Source organism: Saitoella complicata (assembly GCF_001661265.1).
Source record: "Saitoella complicata NRRL Y-17804 unplaced genomic scaffold SAICOscaffold_1, whole genome shotgun sequence".
Classification (NCBI taxonomy): domain Eukaryota; kingdom Fungi; phylum Ascomycota; class Saitoellomycetes; order Saitoellales; family Saitoellaceae; genus Saitoella; species Saitoella complicata.
Genome location: NW_017566992.1, coordinates 55,192 through 81,497, shown reverse-complemented (window position 1 = coordinate 81,497; position 26,306 = coordinate 55,192). Strand labels below are relative to the sequence as shown.

The 26,306-nt window shown below is 52.6% G+C and overlaps 10 protein-coding genes and 1 non-coding gene across 11 annotated transcripts; 4 read left to right on the top strand and 7 right to left on the bottom strand.

Moving 5' to 3' along the window:
• Positions 1 to 233: 233 nt before the first annotated feature.
• Positions 234 to 341, bottom strand: SAICODRAFT_t5. The gene has a single exon. It is a non-coding gene; the product is annotated as a tRNA-Leu (tRNA).
• A 373-nt stretch (positions 342 to 714) lies between these two features.
• Positions 715 to 2,289, top strand: SAICODRAFT_51099 (lyase; the record flags this gene model as incomplete). The annotated part of the gene is made up of 3 exons (XM_019169033.1): positions 715 to 952; positions 1,031 to 1,693; positions 1,757 to 2,289. 3 exons carry the CDS (start codon positions 715 to 717, stop codon positions 2,287 to 2,289), a joined length of 1,434 nt encoding a protein of 477 aa, XP_019027078.1.
• A 66-nt stretch (positions 2,290 to 2,355) lies between these two features.
• Positions 2,356 to 5,066, bottom strand: SAICODRAFT_68376 (uncharacterized protein; the record flags this gene model as incomplete). Its single annotated transcript, XM_019170376.1, has 2 exons — positions 2,356 to 4,795; positions 4,926 to 5,066. 2 exons carry the CDS (start codon positions 5,064 to 5,066, stop codon positions 2,486 to 2,488), a joined length of 2,451 nt encoding a protein of 816 aa, XP_019027077.1. The 3' UTR covers positions 2,356 to 2,485.
• A 417-nt stretch (positions 5,067 to 5,483) lies between these two features.
• SAICODRAFT_99067 (uncharacterized protein) lies at positions 5,484 to 6,275 on the top strand. Its single transcript, XM_019172176.1, has one exon. It carries the CDS (start codon positions 5,645 to 5,647, stop codon positions 5,861 to 5,863), a length of 219 nt encoding a protein of 72 aa, XP_019027076.1. The 5' UTR covers positions 5,484 to 5,644; the 3' UTR covers positions 5,864 to 6,275.
• Positions 5,892 to 11,111, bottom strand: SAICODRAFT_22400 (uncharacterized protein; the record flags this gene model as incomplete). The annotated part of the gene is made up of 1 exon (XM_019166564.1): positions 5,892 to 11,111. One exon carries the CDS (start codon positions 11,109 to 11,111, stop codon positions 5,892 to 5,894), a length of 5,220 nt encoding a protein of 1,739 aa, XP_019027075.1.
• A 224-nt stretch (positions 11,112 to 11,335) lies between these two features.
• Positions 11,336 to 12,571, bottom strand: SAICODRAFT_28302 (uncharacterized protein). The gene is made up of 2 exons (XM_019167110.1): positions 11,798 to 12,571; positions 11,336 to 11,736 (listed from the first exon to the last, which is right to left on the bottom strand). Exons 1-2 carry the CDS (start codon positions 12,400 to 12,402, stop codon positions 11,541 to 11,543), a joined length of 801 nt encoding a protein of 266 aa, XP_019027074.1. The 5' UTR covers positions 12,403 to 12,571; the 3' UTR covers positions 11,336 to 11,540.
• A 297-nt stretch (positions 12,572 to 12,868) lies between these two features.
• SAICODRAFT_22399 (aldehyde dehydrogenase) lies at positions 12,869 to 14,356 on the top strand (the record flags this gene model as incomplete). Its single annotated transcript, XM_019166563.1, has 2 exons — positions 12,869 to 12,888; positions 12,946 to 14,356. The coding sequence occupies 2 exons, from the start codon at positions 12,869 to 12,871 to the stop codon at positions 14,354 to 14,356; spliced, it is 1,431 nt and encodes a 476-aa protein (XP_019027073.1).
• A 122-nt stretch (positions 14,357 to 14,478) lies between these two features.
• On the top strand, positions 14,479 to 14,795 carry SAICODRAFT_98967 (uncharacterized protein). Its single transcript, XM_019172173.1, has one exon. The coding sequence runs from the start codon at positions 14,600 to 14,602 to the stop codon at positions 14,759 to 14,761; it is 162 nt and encodes a 53-aa protein (XP_019027072.1). The 5' UTR covers positions 14,479 to 14,599; the 3' UTR covers positions 14,762 to 14,795.
• A 365-nt stretch (positions 14,796 to 15,160) lies between these two features.
• SAICODRAFT_47407 (uncharacterized protein) lies at positions 15,161 to 20,695 on the bottom strand (the record flags this gene model as incomplete). Its single annotated transcript, XM_019168893.1, has 1 exon — positions 15,161 to 20,695. A coding segment is annotated over one exon (5,535 nt), but the record flags the coding sequence as incomplete, so codon positions are not given.
• Positions 20,696 to 21,458: 763 nt separating this feature from the next.
• Positions 21,459 to 22,900, bottom strand: SAICODRAFT_98857 (uncharacterized protein). Its single transcript, XM_019172169.1, has 3 exons — positions 22,799 to 22,900; positions 22,471 to 22,752; positions 21,459 to 22,385 (listed from the first exon to the last, which is right to left on the bottom strand). The coding sequence occupies exons 2-3, from the start codon at positions 22,604 to 22,606 to the stop codon at positions 21,631 to 21,633; spliced, it is 891 nt and encodes a 296-aa protein (XP_019027070.1). The 5' UTR covers positions 22,607 to 22,752; positions 22,799 to 22,900; the 3' UTR covers positions 21,459 to 21,630.
• A 249-nt stretch (positions 22,901 to 23,149) lies between these two features.
• Positions 23,150 to 25,029, bottom strand: SAICODRAFT_32451 (ammonium transporter; the record flags this gene model as incomplete). The annotated part of the gene is made up of 2 exons (XM_019168209.1): positions 23,150 to 24,724; positions 24,784 to 25,029. 2 exons carry the CDS (start codon positions 25,027 to 25,029, stop codon positions 23,150 to 23,152), a joined length of 1,821 nt encoding a protein of 606 aa, XP_019027069.1.
• Positions 25,030 to 26,306: the final 1,277 nt, after the last annotated feature.

Here is a 26,306-nt window from a genome sequence, read left to right as displayed (position 1 = left end):
ATTCCGAATCTTATGGTGGCGACGTATTACTACGGTGCCCACGCGTCCATGTACGCAGCTGGTGTCTCACGGAAGCACGTCTATGCCTGTGCGATAAATAGGCGACAAAACCGCGCAGGATCGTCTTGGAAATCAAACAAAAGATTAAGGGCAAGGGGATTGTCGTCGTTGTCACTGACACCTTGCTCAATGGGAGCAACCTGATGCGAAAGTGGACAAAACGGGGAAAAGCGTGCAGCGAGGGGGATTTGAACCCCCGCCTCTTTCGAGATCGGGATTTCCTGCTAGGGAAAGCTTATTACGCTTGAATCCGACGCCTTAGACCGCTCGGCCATCGCTGCAGGATTGATGACGAATTCCGTCACAAATAAACATATACATCCAGGTTACATGTCAGGAAGGAACATCAGTTTACGTCCCTTCATACGCTCGGCATTGGTCAGGTCGTCCTTTCCTGTGTTCCTGTGTCAGGAATCAGCACTCTTGGGTGCGTTTGGAGCTTAAGCTTACCCCGCTATCACGATCAGGTTTGAGACCCCACCTTCGAAGTCTCACGCAATCAACCGACGAAATGTCGCAACCGCTCGGCCCGGGGATATGGTCGAGTCACATGTATCAGGATTTCTGCGGGATCTACGAAGATGGTAAATATCCCCAAAGTATATAAATCCCAGCTCTGAACCCATCTGCCTGATTACAAGTACCACCGTCGCAATGACTTCAACGTTCAACTCCACACATTTTGAGACCCTCCAACTTCACGCCGGACAAGAGCCGGACCCAACCACCCTCTCCAGAGCAGTACCAATCTATGCAACCACCAGCTATGTTTTTCGCGACTCGGACCATGCGGCGGATCTATTTGCGTTACGGACGCCGGGGAATATCTACTCGCGCATCATGAATCCCACGGTAGACGTGTTTGAGAAGCGCATTGCGGCACTTGAAGGAGGTACCCGATATCTACAGATCCATCGATCTTCGAAGATAATGAAGTTTTGTTTGTGCTGACCACTCTTCTTTTCTTTAGGTGTCGCGGCCGTTGCAGCATCTTCCGGCCAAGCCGCCCAATTCATGTCCATCTCAACCATAGCGAGCGCCGGCGACAACATCGTTTCTACAACAAACCTCTACGGCGGAACCGTCAACCAATTCAACGTGCTTCTCCCACGCCTTGGAATCGCCGTCAAATGGTCCCACCCCGATCGCTCTTCTTTCGACAAGTCTTACGACGAAATCGAGGAGATCAGAGGTTTGATCGACGAGAAGACGAAAGCAGTCTACGTAGAAAGTATCGGAAACCCCCGCTATAACATCGCAGACCTTCGGAAGCTGGCAGACGTAGCACACGAAGCGGGCATCCCCCTCATAGTCGACAACACCTTCGGCGCAGGCGGCTACCTCGTCCGTCCCATCGACCACGGCGCCGACATCGTCGTTCATTCCGCCACGAAATGGATTGGAGGTCACGGTACGACAATCGCGGGTGTCATCGTCGACTCAGGAAAGTTTGACTGGAAGAAACAGGGGAAGAAGTTCCCGCAGTTGACGGAGCCGAGTCCTGGGTATCATGGGGCTGTGTTTGCAGATGTTGCGGGTCCAGCTGCGTTCGCTACGGCAGTGCGCTGTGAAGTATTGAGGGATCTTGGACCGGCGTTGAATCCATTCGGAGCATTTTTGCTGCTACAAGGATGTGCGTAACCTGCGTCCCCTCTGTTTCTCACGCCGCCAACGAGCTGACCATATACCTTTACAGTGGAGACCCTATCCCTCCGAGTTGAACGACAAAACGCCAACGCCCTCGCGTTAGCACAACACCTCTCAACTCACCCCTCCGTGTCCTGGGTAAGCTACCCAGGCCTCCCTTCCCACCCCTCCCATGACCTAGCAAAAACCTACCTTCGCGAAAACCACTTCGGCTCCGTCCTCTCCTTCGGCGTCAAAGGTGCGATCGACGCAGGAAAGAAGGCCGTGGATAACCTCAAGCTCGCAAGTCACCTCGCGAATGTGGGTGATGCTAAAACGCTCGTTATCGCACCTGCCTTCACAACGCATCAGCAGTTGAGCGATGAGGAGCAGAGGAGTGCTGGTGTGAGTAAGGATTTGATTAGGGTTAGCGTGGGATATGAGCATATCAATGACATTATTGCCGATTTTGAGCAAGCGTTCGCGGCAGCTGAGGCGGTCAACGGAGGGAAAGATGACGCGAAAGCGCACGAAGGGGTGGACACGAAGACTGGACAGGCGACTGAGCAGCACGGCAATCTACAAGAGGCGGTCGGCGTATAATGGAGGCCTTGTCATAATCATACTTGCGAACAAAATCGGGGTGCGAATGAATTATATTCTCATATTCGAGCTGCTGTTGAAATAGACGTATTCTTCAAACGAACGTCATTCCATATAAATTCCAAACATGTCAATCGCAAACCTCCTTTTGTAATTTTATATCCAGTAATTATGTGCGAAAATGCCCCAACACATATCACTGCTTCCCGGCATGACGACGCTCCTCCATCTGCTTCATCATATGCGGCGGGGGGACTCCGAAAGGGAACCCGGGCGCAGGAAACGCGCCCATAGGCGGGGGACTAGCCAGAGATACCGGGCTAGCGATACCAACGGGGCTCATCATACCAGGACTGAACATCCCAGGCGGGGGCATAGGGAATCCTTCAGGGATACGGCCAGGCGGAACCTGCCCAGGCGGGAAAGGGAAGGGCATCTGTTGTCCCGGAATCGGCGGGGAAAAGGGTGCTCCAGGGAAACCCATAGGGGGTGGTGGTCCATTGAAGTTCATGCCAGGAGGAAGAGGTCCCATTGGACCAGGAACACCAGGGGGTCCATCACGCATGAATGGGGGCATGGGTCCCATTCCCTCGGGGATAAACCCAGGCGGAGGCGGCATAAACTGCCTCTGAAGTGGCTGTTGGGAATGCTGTTCAGGTTCGCCGCGGGCAGCCAGCTGCTCGTGGCGGACAGCAGGTGATTCCATATCTTGGCGCCTCTGTTGTAAGCGAGATTGCTGTCTAAAGGGCGAAGGAGGAATGGGTGCATCATGGAAAGGTCCTCTGGGGGCTTCCTTAACGGGAGAGATAGGGCGCTGTTGGGGGGTGGGTTGTCCACCGAAACCGGGAGGAGGAGCCGCAGCATGTTGCTTAGGCGGTCCAGACATCAAAGACATGAAGAAATCCTGCTTTGACTTCGGGTCGACGGGTTCGGGGTGTCCCGGTGCACCGCGCTGTGGCCCGACATCCCTGCCTGCTGACATGATAGCAGGATCAGCAAAAACGGGGGATTGAGCAGGCTGATCGCTCGAACGCTGCTTACGCTGCTTACGCTGCTCACGTTGCTCCTGCTGGACCGGCTGGCGGTGCTGCATCTGTGGAGACTGTGCAGGCTTAGAAGCACCCAACATTTGCATAATACGATTGAAGCCAGCAACATCCTCGCTAGGCTTACCAGTGTGACCAGGAGCGGGGGCCGCAGCCGACCCTCCAAACCCAGGTGGAGGTCTCGAGCTGGCAGCCTCAGGCTCTGCACGTTGCAAGCTGGCATTGAGCAAGTTCTCAAACGGATTAAGTGCTGGCGCCGACGGCGCCGCTGGAGATGCCGCGGATACTACAGGCGAAGGAGCTTCCTGAGCAACAGGTGCACCAAAGAATCTGGTGAATCGGGATGCTCTTCCCGTCGCAGGTACTGCAGCAGTCATAGAAGGAGTAGGAGCGGCAAACTCGGATTCAGGGAATCCCGGCGGTCTCGATACACTAGCCTTTCCAAGTGAGGGTGTCATCGCAGGCTCGTTCAAGGAGAGCATGCTGCCTGGCTTTGTAGGTTCGCCCATACCACCGAAGAATCCCAGATCTCCAAATGAGTTCGTGCCAGCCGATGCGCTTTCTCTGGCGGGCGTGTCAAGGGGTCTCTGTTCATCAGGGTGCTGCGATGGTGCGTCTCCTCTTTGCTTCGCTTTCATAGCCTCCTTCCAGGCTTGGAATTCTTGTGCAGAATGGTGCGCCGGCATAGAACCTTCAGTAACATCAACAGGTTCATCCATCCATTCTGGTTCGTTTCGTCGATACTTGGAGTCAGATTGGCCTTCTCTGGCTGACCTCCAATTGGGCTCATCGTTGTTGCCTGCATACTTGTTATCGCCATTATTACTTCGGCGTCTTTCTCTGGTATATTCGCGAGGTCCTCTTGGCTCGCGCTCGATCCTGTACTCGCGTTCTCGTGGCTCAACCCTCTCCTTGTCGCGGAACGAAGCTCCACGTTCACCTCTCGGGCGTTCCTTATCTTCAGCACCAAAACTCTTGCGTGGAGTACGTGCTACTGGTACCCATCCTTCTTCTTCTTCCCTAGGTCCCTGAGGCTGTCTTGGTCCGCGACCGTTCTTCTCACGACCGGCTTGGTTTCGCACCGATTTGCCGGATCCTTCCACTTCCTCGGTGGTTCCTCTGGCATATCCATCCTCGCCTATTCTGTCGGCCCTAACGTAGCGCGAAGTTGTTGATGAAGATGCGAACGCAAGCTTCGGCGGACCAAGGACGATGTCTTCGGCCTTGGACACGCGCGGAGTGAACTTGACCTCTTCGCGAGGTGCACGTGCAACGCGATCACTTTGCTCAGAGTTCTGACGCCGCATACCACGTTCCGGCCTCAGCGCTTCCGCACCCATCCAGTCTACATTCGGCGCAAGACGCTCAGGTCTCTCCGCTAACGGAGATTTCGAAAGATGAAGCAGGAAATCAATTCCATAGCACAGATGCTTCTTTTCCTCCCATGGAACGTCCTCCATCTTAATTGAGGTCGCCGGTTCGCAGCGAGAACGTTGGTGATTTGTTTTCTCTGGCAGACGTTTCGCCGGTTCTGTGTGCCAGGTCAGATCCGACGCGCAACTCGTGCCTGGTTCCGAATCCGGCACGTACCAAAGTCAACGTTACATTGCAAGAAGCCGCAACACCACCGACGACACCCATGATGAGACCAGCGTTCAGATCAGCTATGGCAATTGCTTGGAAGGCAGGAGTACCATCCATACGTGCCCTTGTGCCCGGCCCAAGTCGCATTTTGCAACAGTGCAGGTGGAATGCGACGGTGCCTCCTGGGGATGGAGGTGTAAGAGCACAAGAACTGGGACGAATCGTGCCGAAGTATGAGTTGACTTTTACGTGCAAAACGTATGCTGAGAAGGTTCTTCTTACCGCTCGGGCTAACAGGTTGACAGGTGCTCCAACCGCTCATCACATCACATATCAAAACAAGCATATCATAGCGGCACTGTTCTCATCACATGCCCAGGCTGCGAAAACAGGTATACAATAATTTACAGCTTCCACAGTACCAGGCTGATGTATTCTGCTAGACATTTAATTGCAGATCACCTAAGAATCTTCTCAGATGACCGTATTACCCTAGAAGATATTCTCGCGAAGGACGGGGTGAAGGTTAAGAAAGGCATCAAGGTACAAGAGACTGGAGACGTAGAGATTCTTCCAGACGAAGAACCATCCAAAGCATGAGCACATCGAGTCAAAGGCTCTAAGGCTCTTGTGAGGCTGGCTAAGAAGACCATGATACCATTTCTGAGGTTGCAAACGCCGGTGGTGAATCAACGGACATCGTTGCCGTGCAGGGGGGGAATGTCATGGATATGACTTTCCACACTGAGCTGTCAGGTGACTCCAGAATGCACCAGCGGTGGGCTGAGAAGTGTGTGTACCCAACACCAAGAAGCCATAGAGCAAAGGGCTGGAGCAAACTACGTGACGACTATTTGAGTCAGTACAGATACTCAAGACCCGTGGCGGGGCATGAATTATATAGCGCTTTGTTCCTCTATCAGATAGCTACTATCCTAGTATAAGTTGTTCAGATGCATTGGTATTTGTAAGTTATATAATCGTTGGTTCGAATGCCTGAAGGATCGAACGAACGCCGATTCGAGACCATCGAGATAGCTGATCTTTATCAGACGCAACCACCAACCTCGTACCAAGTCTAGACCACATAAGGTCCTGCGACGACTCCTGAGTCTCATCCTCAAATGCTTCATGCTGCTGCAACCACCCCAGGGCTCCGAACTTCGTAACAAGAGATGTATTAACTCCGGGAATGCCCGCTGCAGTCCATAACAACTCCAGCACACGAGTCTTTGTAACCTGCGTAATCACAGACGATCTGTACAAACCAAGACAGAGCTCAATGACATGGCGGCGGCGGTAAAGGTAGAAGTCCTTGCTGGTCTTCAACCCTGCTACCAACACCCTCAGAAGCCAGTTGACCTCCTTCTGGTAATTATCCGCCGAGTTCATCAAAGTGTAGAACATCGGGATATCGTCAAGATCAAGGGCAGGTCTCTGCAAGAGGAAGCGGTTCAACTTCTCGTAGAGGAAGTGGCCTGGGTTGGCGACGATCTGGACGGACAGCGCAAGGAAGACAGCGACCACAGAAGCGAGCTGGACGGGCTCGTCCTCAACCTCAGGGAGAGCGTTCTTAAGAGATGACAAAAGGACCTTGAGTTGGTGTCTTTCGCGAATCATCGCATCGTCAAGGCGTCCATCGAAGTCTGCGAGGATGTGCAAAGCCATGGAACGTACCGAAGCCTCGCTGGAAGATAAAGCAGCAACAACGTAACCGTAGGCATGACTTTCTACAAGGCGTCTCAGCTCCAAGGACTGCTCGGCTTTCCTCATGTATGACGCAATGACGGGCAACATGAACAGAGGATCATAGATGATCTCCGAAGTCTGCTGACGCGACTTCTCCACAAACCTCTCACAATCAGCTCGTGACTGCATATTATCCTTCGAAGGACGGTCAATCTGAATCGGGAAGTTAAGGATACTCCGCAACGCCGTCTCTTCGCAGATAACCACCCTGGGCGCCGTCTGAGTAGCACCGTCGGTAAAAGTCTCCGATTCCAACTCAGTAACAACCCATTCTCCAAAGCGGGCAGTGATGCTCTGCGCCTGCTCCTGCTCATAGCCCATCAAAATATCCAAAATGAGCATATCCATGAATGAGGTAGATCCCTTGTACATCCGCAAGAGGTTGTCAACCACTGCTGCGTTGTAAAGCCTAAGAGGATCCAACACAAAGAGGCGGTGCAAGAGCAACGCGGTTTCCTGCTTCAATGCTTCTTCGATGGCCTGCTCCTGACCAGTACCAGACACAGAAAGTGGGCTCCTGGCATTGTTGAGGACAATGGCAGAAGCCCTCGTCACCGTAAGCATGTCGAGTGAAGCATCGAAAACCACGGTTGTCAAGAATTTCATCACGGGAAGGACGGTGATGTGATTCCTCAAACCAGCCTCAACAACGGGATCGAGCAAACCACGATGGATGGTAGATGCAAAGGGAACCTTGGTACCGCGAAGGAAGATGTCCATCTCCGTAAGAAAGTCGAGAACTTCGTCAGACAAGACATCATCCTCGGCGAAGCGACGAGTTAAGCGTTTGGCGACAGTGTTGTACCAACCAGCCAATGACGACCGGACGTCACGCTCAATAACGCCCTCCCGCAAAGCCCGTAGGACCTTGACAAAGCTTGCAGTCAACAAACTTGGTCTGTCCTGGCCCAAGACCAACTTGATCTTCTCAACCCGGTCAAGGGAAGGTGAAAGATCAATAGCCTTGCACAGAACATGACAATCTTGCTCATCAGTGTTGCCCGCCAAGAACGCGTCGAACAAATGGTCGACGGAAGCACGAACAACCTTCTCCAAAGCCGCCTTCAGTGCGGGAGAAATACTTTCGACCCAACTGTATCGCACCGCAGATTCATTGGTGTTCACAGAGGCATCGTCAAGCACAGTCTCAAACACGGCAAGAAGATGCTTGTTGGTGGCGTCCATTCCATTCTGCGTAATTGAGGTGGACAACTCCTCGTGCTTGTCCTTACGTCCTCTCAAAAGGGCCTTGACCAAGGCAGTCTTGCTTTCATCGAGTGCCGTCAAAAGGTCGCCAGGGACTTCAATTTGTTGCAAAGCATCGGATGAGGCAGCCGCAGACCACGAGACATAATATTCCGCCAATGCCGAGATATAGCTAGCCGAACCTTGTCCAGCAAACTTGACCAGGACATTCACCTCGGACGCAGACACGGTCTTGCTATAGTCGTTGAACTGAAGCAGCGTGCCGGCAAACTCCAAATGAGCATCCTCAACTGCAGTTGCATCAATTCTTGCCACAGCCAACTTCAATAATCCCGCTCTTTGCTTCGTGGTCCAAATATGAGTAGTAGCACTGAGGATGTATCTCATCTGCTCAGCACCATACACAACTGTCTCGCCAGACCACACGCTTCCAGCCAGCCTTTCCATAGTCGCAAACAATGACTGCAGGACCTCACGGTCACTCTCGCTGTAGAACTCTTTCAGCACATCAACAAGCTCAGTCGAGAAGGCCGGACTACCTGGTGCGGCCGTCGATAAGAATAGCTCGGAGAAGTAGTGATCAGACACCAACGCAGTTTTCGCTTCCTTGAACTTGGCAGGGTATGCTCTTAAAGCATGTAGGCGGCGAGCAAGCGATGTAAACGCAGGCTTGACGTCCCCGCCATAAACCGTAGTCTTAGCAATGATCGCCTGTAGCATACCCAAATCCTCCGAATCCTGTGCACCCGCACCGTTTGTTGGCGACTCCTTGACACCCACTTCCTTCAAACCCTTCAGGGCCGTCTCAAAGACACCCGTCCACTCATCACCCCCAAGCGTCCGCTCACACAACACCATTGCAACATCCACATTCTCACCCAAGAGAACCAACTTCTGCACATATGTGGCCACGAATCCAGAAACTGCGCCCTTCTCCTCACTCTTGACTCCTTCATTCTTCCTCAGGAACCCAAACTGGTCAAACAATGTCACAACCAACGGACTCGTGCATACGCCCCTCTCCTTATCCCTTCTAACTAATTTGGCCAACGCTCCTTCCTGTGCTTTGCTCTCAGCGCTCTTCAACGCCTCAACAGTAAGCTTCGCAGCTTCATCGAGATACTGATACGGCTTCTGCATACATCTCGCAACACAGTCCTCGACATACGCAACAACAGCATCCTTACCCTTCCCATCCTTCACCTTCGCGAGCGTCTCCAGTAATGCATCGAGCGGCTGCATAACCGTCATAGTCTGGAACACCATCGTCGCACCGACCAACTGTCTCAAGATACCCGCAATGAGATCCTTCACCTGTTCGTGAGGAATCCCGAGATAGATCTTGATCAACAGAGCGAAGATACTCTGCGATGAACCTGATTTGGACCACCACTTTAAATCGGGGACGCGGCTGAGGACGTTGAGAGCATGGAGTTGCTGGACGACATACAACGGCGTGCTCCGTTCCTCATTCAACATTTCCCTGACGGCATTGATACCGACATCCATCTTTGTCGCCAGTGCAAAATCGGGCAGAACCTCGAGATATGCAGCAAATAGCCTCAAAACACTCTCCATCAACAAACTCGCCGATCCTGATCCGCTCGTGGTCTTGAGCATCTGCAACACCGTCTGCACATCAGGCACACGTCTCGAAACTGTTTCCACGAGTTCATACTCAAAGTCTCTCCAGCCCTTGGACCCAGAGAAGCGTTCATTGTAGTACACCATAACCCTCTGCAACTTCCTCAATGAACCCGTCAACATCCTCGCCGCAAAGCATCTCACAAGACTCGACTCATGGCCCAGAGCCTTCGTTAAAACCGCTTTCGTCAAAGGTGCTGGAAGGACGTTCTCCACCACTCTCCCGAGATCAGGCAACAACCCCTCCTCGACACCCGTCCCAGTCTGTGGAATCGGCAAATCGACGATAGCAGCCAATAGGGACGCACCAGCAATCCATCCCGAACTCAACTTAGGTTCGAACGAGATCATAGTGTTCAGGGTCCAATGCGCGACCAACTCCGGACATACCCTAAACATCTCCAACAACAAATCCTGCTGCAGGACATCGTCACTCGGCCGCAGAGAAAGCACAAAACCGGAGAGAATCTTGTTATGAAGCTTCAACACTCGCTTCCCTGACGTTGTCGAGTCGGAAGCCAGAGAAGGGGTATACCACCCCGCATCCTCGAAACAAACTCCAACACCAGGTTTCGTACACAACAACATCAAAAACTGGTGCGCCATGTCCGGGACAGTCGTCACGCTCCCATCCGCATTCTGTACACCCTCGACACGTCCATACAACTGTACAACCTGTCCCAACATCCACTCATTGAAGAAGCCGACTTTGATGTTCTTGGGAACTTCCTTGTCGAGAACCACGTTCGTCGCGAAACACTCCAGTACATCCCTCACAAGCTCCGGCTCATCCATATACAGCCCTTTGAAGAGCGCGGACATAATCGTCCTCTGTGCCAAAACCTCAGTCTTGATAGACTTAGGCGTAAGCCTCAAATACGCCAACAGCAGCCTCGTAAACATCGTCCTCACATCCGCCGGCGCCCTCTTCGGACGCTCCTGATCCGTCCTCTTCCTCTTCCGTGACGGCTCATCCTCCTCACTCGTAGAATGTTGTCGTTCATCCTTATCCTCCGTATCCGCCTTCCTCATATTCAGCAACTTCGACAAACTCTTCAACCCCAGATCGAACGCGCCATACACCTCCACAATCAAAATCCCACCTCCATACCCAGACATCTCTGTCAAGAGCTTGAGTGTCGGAACCATGAGCGCTGGTCGATTTGACGTGATGTTGCGGTAAATGGACTTCATGTGCGTAGCGATGACTTCTCTGATAATAGCTGTACCATGACTCTGCGTACTCGCAACCTTTGAGAAAGCTTTCAGGATTGCTGTGACGGCGAGCGGGCACAATGAGTACAGCGCTTGGTGTGCATACTGCTGCGCATTCGTCCAGATCGTAAAGACATCCTTCAACCCCTCCGACGCCTCAAGATACGCCGTAAGAACCTGTAAGTTCGCCTGTCCTTTGGACGAAGTTTGTGAAGCAGCAGATTGAGCGACTTGACGCAGCTGGTGGAGACCCTTCGAGATGAATTGGGGTGAGTTATTCGGTTTAAGGTGCAGTTGCAATGACTCGACGGTGATCTCTGCTGGGCCTTGGTTATTGGACACTCCCCTCTTGGGTAGTCCATTTGGTGTTTTTGCCATGTTTATAAACCGCCTGGAATGGTTGATCGATTGTCCAGGCGTCGTTCTCACACTCCTTTCGTTGAGCTGCGGGTGTTGCAGGTCGTGCTTGACTTTTCCGTACCAAATCACGTGAGGCTTTATCGATACCGGTAAGGCTATACTACGCTTTGGACGAGCGAAATAACGGAGCCTTGACATTGACAACCTTACACCTTCGTGCCCAAAAGAAAGAGACAAACAAACTCCCAGACACAACAAGAGGTAACGAAGAGGCGCTGGCGAGAGGCTCAGATGGGCGCCGAGGCGACTTCTGTAAATGTCAACGACGCCCTCGCAAACGAAAAATACAAACCAAACAGAAACCCATCATAAACGTCCACATAAAAGACTTCGTTCAGCACCCATAAGGGCGTGCGTCGAAGGACCACTCCTATCCTAGCTTTCCCTTCAAAACCCCCACCTGCTTGTCTTCCTCCTAACACTCCTCATACTATCCATACTCCACCTAACACTCCCAGTGGCAGTATACACGCTCTGATCATCCATCTCATCAACCTCAACATCAGGTAACGAAATCCTCCAAGCAACAGCTCTAAAGTCACGGAAGCGCTTCGCCGACTTCCAAACACGGACATTCGAGAAACTGTGTGCACGCGTTAGTCTCTGCCTCCTGAAAGAGCGACCACCGAACACCAAACACACACCCTTTTGCTTGCATCAACGAGGTCAAGTCCTTGATAAGTCGACTTTCCCACCTCTCGCCAGTGGGGAATGCGTAATCTCTATCCATAATGACACAACCCTCGAAAACTCCACGTTGGACATAAACCCCAATTTTGTGCATCACCATGCTGAATTGCTCCGCATACAACTCACTTTGTTGCCTCAACACACTCTGAGCGGTAGGGATCGAACGGGTAGACTGCGAAAGTCGGGAACTGTGAGATGAGTTCGAGTATGCGTACGACGGAGGGAGGAAGGAGTCGGGCGAATGGACAGGGGAAAGCGAGAGGGATTGGTTAGAGCAGTAAGAATCAACCGAAACACGCGACGAAGGACGGACGTAAAGCGGGTTTGCTATCGTTGCCATACCGTGGACACTCATGTCATCACTAGTCGTCTTCTTTTTCTTAAACAGCGAGGTTAAGGCTTTCAACCCCATCTTCGACTTCGACTTGGTGAGTTTGATCGTCGTCGAAGACTCATTGCGTGTATGATACAACGCAGCAGTCGAACGTGTCACATTCGAGCTCAAGCTCGACCGCTGAGAGCGAGAACGGAAAAGGGTGAGCATACCGAGGCTTGACATGGTTGATGAAGGGATAAATGCTCGTTGTACGTGAGAAGCTGTGCGAAGTGAGTGAATGCGAAGCAAAACGTTAAGCAAAGAGAAGAGAAAGGAGGTTAAAGATGATAGAGATTCTCTCGAAGGGGTGTATGCTGAGAGAACGGAGGTGGTCGATGAAGGGATGGTGGTGGTTGTCGTTCGTACCGAGGCAGCTGGGAAGCGTGGGTGAATTTGAATCGCCGCGGCCGGCCATGGTCAAGAACCGCGAGCACAGAGAGCAGGGCTACGAGACGAAAACGAACAGAGCATTCAGCCTACCACGAGAAAAAACAAAACCAAATTTCAAGCTGGAACACGGATTGCCGCTTCGCTCAAATGACGCGTCCGACGTCACGGCCCGTGACCGGCTATCGGCAGCGTGCAGCTGAACTCCAGGGTTCAAACTCCACCGAATACACACAGTAAGGACAGCAAAGGACAGACCGCAATGGCAGACTCAAACAGCAGGTAAGTCTTTCGTGAAATGCCGAGTAGGAATCTACTCAGCTAACCAACGACTTACAGTAAGATCATTACCCTCTCCCCCATCGATCAATCGCCCGTCGTCACCCGCGAGGCAACTTCTCCTTCGGAAATTGACAAGATCCTCAAGGAATCAGTCGAAGCCTTCAAAGCCTACAAGAAGACCCCATTGAAGGAGCGTATCGCAATCGCTGAGAAATTCCTCGAGATCTTCGAGCGTGACGCCGAAGATGCCGCCCGCGAACTCACCCAGCAAATGGGCCGCCCAATCCGCTATACGCCCTCCGAAATTAAGACCATGATTATGCGAGGTCGATACATGATCTCCCTGGCAGAGAAAGAACTCGCCGATATCGACGTGGAGAAGTTCTCCCCGAACACCCCCAACATCCGCCGTTACCTCCGCCGCGAACCTCTCGGTCCGATCCTCGTCATCTCAGCATGGAACTACCCCTACCTCATCGCCATCAATGCTGTCCTCCCTGCACTGTTGGCGGGTAATACTATTGTTTTCAAGCCCTCTCCACAAACCCCTCTCTGCGCCGAGCGTATGGCCGCAGCATACCACGAGGCCGGACTTCCCAAAGCTGCATTCGCCGTGATTCAAGCAGGTGATTTAGGTACCGTCGAGAACCTCGTCAAACGCCCTGAGATTGCACATGTCTGCTTTACCGGCTCCGTCGCAGGTGGCCGCGCAATCAACATCGCCGCTGCCGCTCGTCCCCAGGGCTTCATCTCCCCCGGCCTCGAGCTCGGCGGGAAAGACCCTGCGTATGTCCGCGCCGACGCGGATGTAGCTTACACTGCTCCCGAGATCGTCGACGGCGCACTCTTCAACTCTGGTCAATCATGTTGCTCCATCGAGCGTGTCTACGTGCACGAAAGTGTTTACGATGAATTCGTCCAGAAATGTGTGGAGGAAGTCAAGGGCTACAAGCTCGGCGACCCGATGAACGCGGAAACTATGCTCGGGCCTGTCGTGAGTCTGCGTTCTGCCGCCACGATCCGGAAGCACATCAACGACGCACTCGCTCACGGTGCTAAGGCCTTGATCGATGAATCATTGTTCCCTGCCGCAAAGGAGGGTTCAAGCTTCGTCGCACCCCAGATCCTGGTAGACGTGGATCACTCCATGCGCGTCATGACTGAAGAAACCTTCGGCCCAGTCCTCTGTATCCAACGCGTCTCCTCCGACGCCGAAGCAATTTCCCTCATGAACGACTCCATTTTCGGCCTTACCGCATCCATCTGGACAGGAAACACTGAAGCAGGCGAAGCGTTGGCGGATGAGGTTGAGGCTGGTACGGTGTTTGTGAATAGGAGTGACTTCCCCGACCCAGCGTTGGCGTGGACGGGTGTTAAGGAGAGTGGGAGAGGGTGGACGTTGAGTTTGAAGGGCTTTGACTCGTTTACGAGGCCGAAGAGTATCCATTTGAAGGCGGTTGGGAAGTAGACATCGATGGCGAAGGTTGACAAATCAGGAAATAGACTTCAATTGCTCTCCTATCCTCCAATTCCATCCATAAACAACGGGCAAAAAGCATGTCGCACGCTCTACTATCTAACTCGGATCCACCTATGCGACCGAAGCCGCGGACGCCGTGCTAGCGAAAAGAATGCTTGGAAATAAATTCTTAATCTCGGACCAACAAAATGGCGAGTCTGAGTAGAGAATGTCGTACAGGCTCGAGATAAGATGTGGACCTGGAGGTTGTGTGAGGATGCGCGGTCGCGGATGATTTTAACTGGAGAGGTGTGGCGGTGCAGGGCGGGCGCAGCGTGGGAGTATGATATGTTGTATATGGTATATTGTATATGGTATATTGTATATGGTATGCTAGAAACGCCTAAATCATGATCGATGTGATCCCCGTGAATCCCCGGTCTTTCTCGATGACGCAGCACTGCTTGGCCTCGAGATATTAGCTATTGTTTCTCCCCAAGTAGTTCCCTGCAAAGCGTCCATAATGTTCTCCGCCGCATTTACCGCACTTCGTCGTCTCTCTTCCTGTCGTTCTTCCTCTGCGTCGTCCGGACTCGAGAAGGGGTTAGCCCCCACGTAGCTCTCCGGCGACGCAAGCTGACCTCCGTATGCTGTCCACCTGTCAGGATTGAATATGCCTGATGACGGTGATATGTTATCCGGCGACAGATTATTTGGGCTAGGTGGCCTGTGCAAAGCCACGCCTAAGCCTAAAAGACCTCCCGTGTCTAAGGCAGGCAAGAGGTTATGCTTAGACTCCGTTCCAGCGGGGTTAACGAAAATCTGCGGTACGGAAATCGAAGCCTGCTCCGGTTCAGGATGCAACTGTGCCTTCTTCCATTTCTTCCAGTACAATGTCTGGAAGAAACCCCTAACAATATCCTTCTTCATCTGCTCCTCCACTTTCTGCATCTTGGCACGTCTCTTGAGGTAGTCTTCGAGACTGAGACTCTTCTCGTCGTTCACAACCTTGTAATGAGCAAGCATGACGAGCATGGCCGTAAAGCCGATGCCTTTACCTGGCTTCGCTGTGATCAGGGCCTCAGCGTAAAGCATATTGAAGATCCTCCTCCGCCTCTGGATCTTCTCAATAGGCAACGCAGTGATTCGCTCAGACATCATATCGGCATCGTAGTCATCCATTGGCCTTGGTCGGGTGACCGGGGTATCGTCCTCCCTTGCCAGCATACTCTGCACGCTGAATTCATCCTCGTAGATGTGCGTGTCAAATACGCCGGACAAGGATCTCAGGAACTTTGACAGGTCCTCCGCCTGAATATAGCCAGTCGCTTTCTTGTCAAAGCGCCTCCACGCATCCTTGTATCTTCGCAGCTCATCGCGAGAGACCAGACTGATCTTTCCTGATCGCTGATACACATAAGAGAAGTTATCAACGACCAAAACGACAAACATGTTGACAAAGATATACATGGAGATGATGTTCCACGAGATGAACAATGCGTAAGCCCAAGGCTTGGAACCGCAATCAGTATTCGCGAAGTCGTTGAAAACCAGAATGCAGTTTGGGTATGAGACAGCGTAGTCGTGCATAATCGAGTTCCATCCTTCTCCAGTCGACATGCGGAACAGGAGGATCAAGGCCTTCGGCACTGTTCGGAAGTTGATATTGTCAGAACCATTAGGACCAATACGAGTGAGTCCAAAGATCTGCGTAAAAGCAATGGCATACGCAACAAATAGAACGCACCACGTTGCAATAAGGTTTCCGATGGTAGGCAAACTTGCCGCAGCCATCTTGAACAGCTGGTCCAAATTATCAGACTTCGGGATCAAGTTGAGACACACGCCGACCAAGAACAGCTTCTGAAATTGCAAGAGCGTGCCATGTTTGCTGTTACTGACAAAGAATTGCGAGAGCGTGGTAACGGCGGTACCGAAAGTGATGACGAGATCATACAGATTCCAGTAGTTCCGGCGGTAGTTAGCCCACCTCAAACCAATTATCCTGAATGCGATGTTGCACAGGTACACGGCGATGAAGACGGTGAAGATGGCGTTTCGGATTGTATCGTAACGATCTGGAGCCGGATAATGTTCGGTCATCAACAAAACTGTGTGCGCAATGTAAACCAGCGTCATGATTCGCGTCCAATAACCATGCTTCGACACGGCCCTCGCGTAACACCAAGCCTTCCACGATTCCGTAGGACTCTCAGCCGGTCGTTTCGAAGGCTGTGTTTGCCGGAGAATTTTTCGTAGCTCGAGCCATGACCTCTGATCGGCAGTAAGGTAGGCAACACCGGATCTTTCTGCGTAATTCTTCAAGATCACCGAGATGAACAAGGTCAAAATGAACACAGCGCCCAACAAGTTGAATGCAACAAAGAAGATCGCGTTGTATGACGAGGCATTGGTCGCCGGTGCCTTACCGTTGCCAACAATTTGCATCGCTGACTGCATGACATTGATCCAGCCTTCAAGCGAGACAATCTCGAACAAGATCAACAGCGAAGCACCGAAACTGTCAAAGCTCCAGACGTAGGGGTTTGCCCAGACCCTGGGCGCCCAAAGGTCCCAAGTGTACGGAGAAGAAACATACTCAGCAACACAACCAAACTTGTCTGCGCTTCCATCGTTGCACGAATACAACAACCCGGAAAAGATGTTGACACCCCAGATAGCGAACGGGATCAGTAGACCAAGAGAGACAACGGAAACACCAACCATACCCCAGAAACCTGAGAACATGACATGGTGAAAAATCTCCCGAGCAGTGTCAGAGACGTTCACCAAACGTAAAGCACGCAAAGCCTTGAATGCGCGGAACGCACGCGACAACTCTCCTTTGCCTGTAAGCGTGGCAGCGACGTTGATCCAGATAGTACACAAGACGAAAAGGTCGATCTTGTTCCATGTGCTTCTGAAATAACCATTGGGCGTCAACCAGAAACCATCCGCGATGATTTTGATTGCCGCTTCGATGGAAAATACGCCAGCGAATGCCATGTCCGACAACGTGTACCACGTGTATCTGGTACTGCCATGGGTTTGCTTATATAACTTTTGATAGAGAGGCGTGGTCACACAAGCAATCACAACCATGGCCACAATAGCAGCATACACAAAAGCCGAGAACATGTACCACGCAACAGGGTTCTGAGGCAAGGAATCTCCATGCCGATGATTGACGGCAGGAGCAACCAAGGATTGACAGAAATGCCTAATCGGGTGGTTGCTTGGAAGGATCCAAAGAGCGACGTCGAAGTCAGGATTAGACTGAAGCCAAGCGTTCTCCTCTAGTCGCCGATGAGTGTTCGCAAGCACGGCGTCCTGCGCCATGGTTTGAGGATTCGTCAGCTTGAAGGTCTGACTCTTGTTCTTTTGCTGATAGAAAGGATTGCGCTTAGCTGGCTCTCCCCTAGATCGCTTGAACCACTTTGACAAACGCTCGTACCACTCTGGCGCAGGTCTTTCCCGCATGGTCGTAGATCGTGAAATGCCCGGTGTCCTGACATTCGTATCATCCAAGAAGTCCTTGACAACAGCTTCCTTCATGAGCATATTGAATGCCTCTGGTCTTGCATCCCCGGGTACATGACGACGTTTGAACAGCGACGCCAACGTGAAATTACCTTGGTCTACATTGCCCTTCAACAATGCCGGGATTGACTTCTCAATAAACGCACTGATTTGGTATCGACGCTTTTCCTCTTCAGATACGTGGAAGTTCTCCTGCAAAGCAGCAATGAACATGTTCAGGATGATGCTGCTGCCGAAGATGAACCAAGCGATGAAGAACGCAGCACTGATCCATGCCACACCGTATTGCACTTGTGACTGCGTTGCAGCATAGAGAATCTGGGTCCAGTTTTCCGTACTCACGATCTGATACATACCCAAAAAGGCATTCCACATCGTAGCAAAGTCAATAGGGTTTCCATCAGGCCCATCGTCGGCCGGAGGCATATCTCCTCGAACGAGCTGGATCGCGAATAGAGACGCCAAGAGTGTCATCAACAGCAAGAAGAAGATCAAGTTGATCAAACCAGATGCGTTACCCAGGGCATTGACCAGAAGGTCCCGACTGACCGGAATACCCAAGACAATCCTGTAACTCCTTGCCAATTGAAACACCGAAAGCCAGTCATACGCCTTTGACCCGTAGATAGGCGGAAACAGAATGACAATAGTCACTGCCGCCAAGAACGCATCAAAGTTATTCCTGCGGTGCCTGAAGAACTGTCGCCAGTTGGGTAGTGTCACAATGAACCTCAACACAATTTCAATCGCAAAGATCACTGTTAACACTGACTGCACGATCCGCAACATCTTCGCGTGCCCATCAGACATATCCGACGTCCGCGTCGCCTGAAAGACGATATCAATAGCGATCAACAACAGCCAAAATGGCTCGCTGTACTGAAACGCCGTCCTGAACCTCGACGGACGCTGTTGCTGCCCAATCAGCGGATCCTCCATATTCACCGGCTCAGCATTATTCGTAAACGCAGACGCTCTCTGTCCTTCCTCCCTGATGAGCTGGAACGAGGTCGTGATAACCGCAATAACCAAGTTCATCAACCAAAACGTCAAGATGACAATCCCGGCGATGAAGAAGACAGCAGAAACGAGATAATCCGAGTTCATCGAGTAATACATCAAATCCGACCACGTGTTCATACTGATAACCACGAACACGAGCTCCATAGACTGAAAGATATTATCGAACGACACAGTCGGGATCACCGCATCATCGCTCTCCACACAAACCGCCGGCGCTGGACACAGGTACCCCTTCGGCGGACCATGTCCATCCGTATTATTCTGCCGATCCAGATACGACGTCCGATTTGTCGGCGAACTCAAATTGAAATGCCCACCACAATACTGCCCCGTCTCATACTGCTGAAAACCAGAATCATTCGTCCACGGATACACACACTGCCTCCGAAACGACCCCTTGAAACTCTGTACCCCAACGATCCCGAAAATCAACCAAAAGAATCCAACAAGAAACGCGACATTAACCAGTAACGGCGCAGCTTTCTTGAGGGATTGGAGGATCGTCATCGTTCCCTGCGTGATATTCAACAACTTCAGAATCCGGAGACAACTCAACATCTTGAACACGTAGATATGATGCTCCGAGCTCACTGCCGTCACAGACAGCAAGAACCCAATCCAGTACGCGACAACAGCAACGAAATCCAATCGATTGAATGAATGTCGCAAATATGCTCGTCGTGCCAACTGAGCTTTCTTCAACTCTCTCAACGTCTTGAAACACCCTCCCGTGGGATTAACATGCTCAGCATAGCTCGTATTCGTCCTAACCACAGCGCGTGCCCTCATCGGACTCCTCGGCATCCCAATCGGACTCCGTGGTGGTCGTGCCGGACTTCGCGACATACTCCTCGACCGACTCGGCGCAACATTCGCCATAACCCTAACCTTCTGCGCCAAACTCTCCAACCCATGCGGCTTATCCGGATTCTCGAGAGAGGGAGGATTGATGAAAACCCCACTCACCACGATCCGGGCGACACACTCCAACGTATACAACCCAAAAATCCCCAAAAACGCAAAATCGAGCCATTTCTGCGGTCCCTGTCCCCACCTCAATCGGTCTCCATCTCCAGTATAATGTTGTCGTAGCGAGGACTTGATGATAAGCAAGACCGTATGACACACAATTACGCAAAACAAAAACGGTTCCGTGATGGGGTTGAGGAGGATGTTGCACAACCAATTCCTCACCGAACTGTCCGGCCCGAAAATCCCGAGACTTTTGCCACGTAACTTACTTTCCTCAGCTTCGCCCTCATCCACAGCACCCTGCGCAGCCTTCTGCTCATAAATATCAAACAACCCCTCATCGAACCCATCCCTTTCACCTCCTGTGCTTTCCAGGGTCCCATTCGTCGTAGCCGTAGCAGGCGGAACCATCGGACTAAGCGGGATACTCTCCATCTCCGCCGCCGCGGCAGCAGCAGCCGAAACCTCCGCAACACCCTGGTCATTCGTGATATTCACCACACGACTCGAGATCCTATGCACTTCGCTCAACACCCTCTGCCTCACAGGACCCGGACTCGACCGTCCGTCACTGCGTTGTGATGTACTCCTACTCCCCGACCGACTCAGGCGATGTGCCAGCCCAGTCTCGAGAAATAGGTCGTTTCCCAACGTAGATGGGAAGCGGTACCCCAGTCGTCCACGCGTCGGCGAAGCACTGAGAAGATCCTGTTGAGGCGTAGCTAGCCCCTGCGGAGCCCCAGCACCAGAGATAGGCGATAAGTCCACCGTTAATCTCACCGTATCACTCTCCTCTTCCCCTTGGAAGTCCCCACCCATAGCCCCCATTGCCATCTCCACCTCATCAAGCGGACTATTCATCCCTCCACCTCCCACACCCATACCCAAGTCTCCACCGCCAACACTCCCACCCACACTCTGCCCACTTCCACTACTAACCGCACTGGCCCCACTCAGCCCCCTGAGTATCATAGGCCTCCTTCCAACCAACTGCCCCTCCCCCGTCGGCGGCGGCAGCCAACTCCCCCTCCTCCTCGCCGTCCCCAACGCCTCAACCAACCCCTCCCTCAAACTCTCTCCCTCAAGCCTAACCACACCCCCCTCCGAATCAAAAGTCCGGTCAACCCCCAAGACAGAGGGATCCGAGTCTTGGAGTTGGTTGTAACCCTGGGAAGAGCGTTGCCATGCGGCAGCGGCGGAGGAATAGACGCGGCGGCGTTGGGTTTGTTGGCGTGGTGTTGAGGGGTCTTGGTGGAGGGAGTGGGAGATGGAGCGTTGTCGGCCTGAGGGTGTACGTAACGTAACAGGGTCCTCCGAACTCGTGTCTTGCTCTGGCTCTCGTGATACCGGTGCATTCGGTGTGTTGACACCGGTGGAAGGCGGACTCAAATCCTCCAGCGGGATAGAATTGAACCCCTCATATTCACGACCCATACGCCCATCAGAATCCTGATCCATCCTGCTATTCCTTCCTCGTAACTGTCCGCGGTGGGCGTCTCGAGAGTTTAATCAGGCGCAGACGCGACGGGTACCCTGCAGCCTTCGCTTGGCCTGCCGAATCGCAGCCCTGCCGCGTTGGTGCACGATTGGCTGTGTACGAACGAAAATGTCCAATTGGTATATACCCATAAACGAAACGCCCGCTAAATCCCGCTTCATCAAAAGAGTCCCTGCTCTTTCCTCCTCCGTGAAGTTCTTCGCGAGCATAGCCTCGACGTTCTCTGCTCTCACCGTCCCTTCCGAGCTTCTTAAACAACCATAACCTGCACAACAACCCCCTCCCTCCACCCCTGCTCCCTAACCCCCCTGCCCCCCTCCATCCGTCTCCCCAAACACAAAATCGCACCAACCCTCCCCTCCAACCCTTGTTGTTGCAAAGCCGCTTCGGCGATTTGTGCAGCTGTGTAAGTCTCGGGGATATTGGTGAGGGTCGTGTCGCCGAGGGAGTTTGAGAAGCGGATCGTGAGGGTTATGGTGGGTGTGGAAGTCGTGGTTGTGGGGGTGGTAGGGGCGGGGGTCGTGATTACTGTAGCGGAGGCGAGGAGGGTTGAGGCTAGGGCTGGGGTTGGGGTTGGGATTGGTTTCGTGGGTGAGGGGGGTGGAGACGGCGATGTCCCCGCCGAGGTTTGTGATGACGCTTGTGTTTGTGTCGGTGATGATGCCACCGGTGGCGCTGCTCGTACCACCTCAACAACCAAATTCGTCGGCTCTGCCAAACAATACACCGGAACCTGATACCTTACTCCCGTCCGATCATATGCCCCGTCCAACAGGTCCCCCGTCGGGAGCACCATTCCCTCCGCATCCAACAAGCCCTGTTTCTCGGTCAACGTTAACCCACTATCCTCGACGACGGTTCGTAACAGGCGCCAGATGTGTTCGCGGCCTTCGTAGGTTGGGGCTGTTTCCCAGAATGCGAGGCGTTGGAGGAGGAGGTCGGGGAGGGGAAGGGGGAGGGGCGAGGTCCAGGATTTGTTTGGATGGGGGTGGTAGGGGCGGTTGCCTGTGAGAGAGGTCGAGCGGTTAGCGACGAGCTCGAGCACAACTCATCCTCAGGATTGAGGACGAGGGGAAGGGGAAGGGCATACCTCCAATCGGCGGCTCCTGCGGATTCCGCCTCACGGATCTCTCACTCCCTCGCCTCATACTCTCTCGTCGCCCTCGTGTATCGTGTCCTTGTCCATCCTGTACCGTATCTGCCGATCTTGACATACACCCACCCATGATTCCTTATCTCTCAATAGCAAGCGATGAACGAGCGTTGAGTTAATCCAATTGCAAGGAGGATAGGGAGTATATGCTGGATAAATGCTACCACCCCCTTTTTTCTTTTGGTGGTGTTATGTAAGAGCGGGTCAGTCCAGAACACTCTAATCATGATCAGCGACTCAGGCCCGACCGCGACAAAATACATACGTGGATGATAGAGTTTTCGATGTATACCGAGTTCGTAACAAACAGAGTTCGTTTTGTGTGTTGAATTCATTACTGTCTTACAGGAAAGAACCAGTCGATGTCAATGGTACAACTGAACCACTACCGACTCGGACATATACTATTCTCTAACATACACTGCCAATAATAACTTGCTTGTCCGAAACTTCTGCTTCGTCCATCATGACATATGCTACCCTACCATGTCCATCATATGCCTGCCCACCTCATCCAAATCGTCCAAATAACGAATACACTCAGAACGTTCGCATCACGAAACGCAAGAAGAAAGCTAAACAGCAAAAGAAAGAACGCAAGAAAGATTCACCTCAATCAGGCAAAAGCACCCGAAGATCCACCATGCCTCGCACTCTCACCGACTTGACGGCTAAACCCGGGGTGATGATGTCCCTCGCCATGACCCTGCTCCAAATCCCCCGTTCCCTCTCCATCGATTACCTCCATCTCAATATCATCCTCTCTAGTCCTCAGACTAGGTTGTCTGCTCACATACCCAGGCGCAGGACCCGTCGGTGCAGCAGACCCACTTCCAGACCCCGTTGCGTTCAACGCCGGATCACGCGCACCAGGCGGCTGCGAAGCACCAGAGCCTCCATCCACCGAGGCACCCGAATCGCCGTTATCGCCCTGGTAAGGCTGGTTAAACTTGACGAGCTTACCGCTAACGAGACCATTTGGTCCAGTAACGTTTCCGAGGCCAGCGGTACCCTCGGGCGCCTCCTGTCCCTCAACGGTGGATTGAGCGACGGGATCACCCCAGGTCATGTAATCTCTCCTCACCTCGACGTAATCGTACGCGAACTCACCGATCTGGTCTTCGTCGATACCCTTAATCTCAGCTTCCTCAGACGCCCGAAGAGAGAGGGACGGGACGAAGCGGTCCATGATGAAGAGGATCAAAGAGGTGACGATGAAGACGTATGCCGCGACCACCAAAGTATACGCAATCTGCAACCCTAGCTGGCGGTAGTTGTGGTTAAACCATCCACCAGCAATCGCGGCATCACCAGCAAGAATACCGTCAAGAGCGGTGTCATAATCAGTAGCGAAGAGCGCAACCAAAATGTTACCAACGATTCCACCCATGCCGTGTTCGGCGAACACATCGAGCGCATCATCGATTCTCATCAAGTACTTGAGCTTGGTAGCGTAATTACACGCCGCACCACTGACGACACCGATAATCACACCCGCGTGCACAGTAACGAATCCAGACGCCGGAGTGGACGCAACCAAACCCGCAACCACACCCGAACAGAACCCAACGACGGACCACTTCCTCTCCAACCTATAATCGAGAAGAACCCATGTGATACCACCACACGCTCCAGCCAAATTCGTAATCGTGCAAGCCATGGCCGCACGCAAGTTTGCTCCGAACGCGGAACCACCGTTAAACCCAAACCATCCGAACCAGAGGAACGCGGTACCCAAAACAACGTACGTAACGTTATGCGGACGGTAATTCAAGTTCGCATGAGTACTCCCACGTCTCTTCCCCAAAACCCAGGAATACGCCAACGCACCCATACCCGAACCAACCTCAACAGGCCCACCACCCGCATAATCGAGCACACCCCACTTGAACGCCCACCCATTCGGATTCCAGATCCAGTATGCGACGGGACAGTACACGATTGTCGTCCAAATAAAACAAAACACCATCGCTGGCCACATACGACCACGTTCGGCTGCGGCGCCGATAACGAGGGCGACGGTGACGCCGGCGAACATGAGTTGGAAGTTGGCGTAGATGAGGGTTGGGATGAGGGCTGAGCCGGGGGAGGGTGTCGCGAGGACGTTTTGGAATGCGAAGTGGTGGAGGTCACCGATGAACCCCGAAGTCCCCGTCGGTGAGAATGCTAGCGAATATCCCCAGAAATACCACTATCCCAATCGTCAGCCTTTTGATCCTCGTTTAGATGGTAGAGGGGGGATGGACGTACTTGAAAACTAACGACTGCGCAACTCATGATACACAGCCAAATCAAACTCAACGCACTCTTTCTCCGCGCCAATCCAGAATAGAAAAATCCGATACCGGGAATCATGAACCAGACCATGGCTGTTGATACGAGGATGTAGGCCATGTCTCCGCGGTCGTACCATTGGTTCAAGTTTGTCGTGAGTGAATCACCGCCGTTGGGGCCGGTACCGGTGTACTCGGGTGTGCCGATGTAGGGATAAGACATGGCGGATTATTGTCGTTGTCGCTGTCGATGTCGAGGCGATGCTATGAAGCTGTTCTCTTGATTGCGGTTGACGAAAAGGAAAGGATGTGAAGTAGGATCAACGACGACCACGTAAAGGAAGTTCAAAGTGACGACAACCGGGTGCTTGCAGATCGATACACCGAGAGTGGGGAAAAGCAGACCTCTTATGAAAAAAGGTGTTGTTAGGGTTGCCGCTTGTGCAGGGTTTTATCAGTCGTCGAGCCGTATTGGAGATGAAACTGCTGCCCCTCCTCTTTTTCCTCTATCTCTGTTGCTCTGGTGTTCTCGACTTTTAGATTTTTAGCTGGTGGTTGTTTGGCAGTGCGCGCTTGTGTGAGATAGGACGATGTCGGTCATGAGCATGCACAATCGGACTCCCAGTTGGACGACGAGATAGAGGGACGGATGTTCATTGCAATTGACTAGGATACTAAGCCCCCACACGGAGTCCATCTCACGAAGAAGCTTACGCACGGGATGAGCATCTCATCTCATCCACGAGAACTCCCACCGCTTCCCACACAACCAACACTGCCTCACTGAACGAGCACCATGGAGAGATCGGAGCAACCCGGAATTGTCGAATCAAACTTTAAGGTACTACATAAGATAACGAACGAAGGCTCAGCCATTCGCTGCAGGGATCCACGCAGGTTAAGGGGAGTGTGGCCAATACGTTGGGGAATTTTTGGGTTGGGTCGAGGAAGCGTGCAGCCTGCTGCAGTTTCTGCGCCCTCCCCCCCCCCCGGGCTCCTTTCGAGTCTACGACGAGACAAGGCTCGATCGAGGGATGGGTTCATGGAAGGTCCGCGGACGACGGGAATCAATTCGCGATTGCTATCGTAGCCTGCGGGTATGTAGACAGATAAGCCGGCGATATCGATATGATACCTGTATCATACACTTGTCAAACAAGGCTCAGCAACCCAGTCGCCGAAAACTCGTATACGTATTGAAAGGTGGATAACGGATAGCAGATTTGATATGTACTCCCCCTTCGTAATTTCTCGATGTCTACGTTACACGCCACCCACCACACAGCTTCATTTCCAAGCGAGCCTTCCGACCCGAGGGGGTTGCGATGAGCAGTTCGAGAGACGAAATTGAGATGAGGGATGAGCATCTCTGCGTCGGATATGTTGGGTTTGTCTCGCGTAGGGGCTGTCATCTTGGACGCCATGGCGAGCCGAAGTGCAGAGCCGAGGACGGCGGTGAGGTGATTGGGCCTTGGGTCGGTCTGAATTGGTTAATCTTGT

Coding starts and splice junctions, on each gene's coding strand:
- SAICODRAFT_98857 (XM_019172169.1), bottom strand. CDS start 22,606: ATGGGTGGGTGTATGTCAAGATCGGCAGATACGGTACAGGATGGACAA. Junction 22,386..22,470: donor GCAGGAGCCGCCGATTGGAG/GTATGCCCTTCC, acceptor CCTCTCTCACAG/GCAACCGCCCCTACCACCCC.
- SAICODRAFT_99067 (XM_019172176.1), top strand. CDS start 5,645: ATGGATATGACTTTCCACACTGAGCTGTCAGGTGACTCCAGAATGCAC.
- SAICODRAFT_98967 (XM_019172173.1), top strand. CDS start 14,600: ATGTGGACCTGGAGGTTGTGTGAGGATGCGCGGTCGCGGATGATTTTA.
- SAICODRAFT_28302 (XM_019167110.1), bottom strand. CDS start 12,402: ATGTCAAGCCTCGGTATGCTCACCCTTTTCCGTTCTCGCTCTCAGCGG. Junction 11,737..11,797: donor TCGTTGATGCAAGCAAAAGG/GTGTGTGTTTGG, acceptor GCGTGCACACAG/TTTCTCGAATGTCCGTGTTT.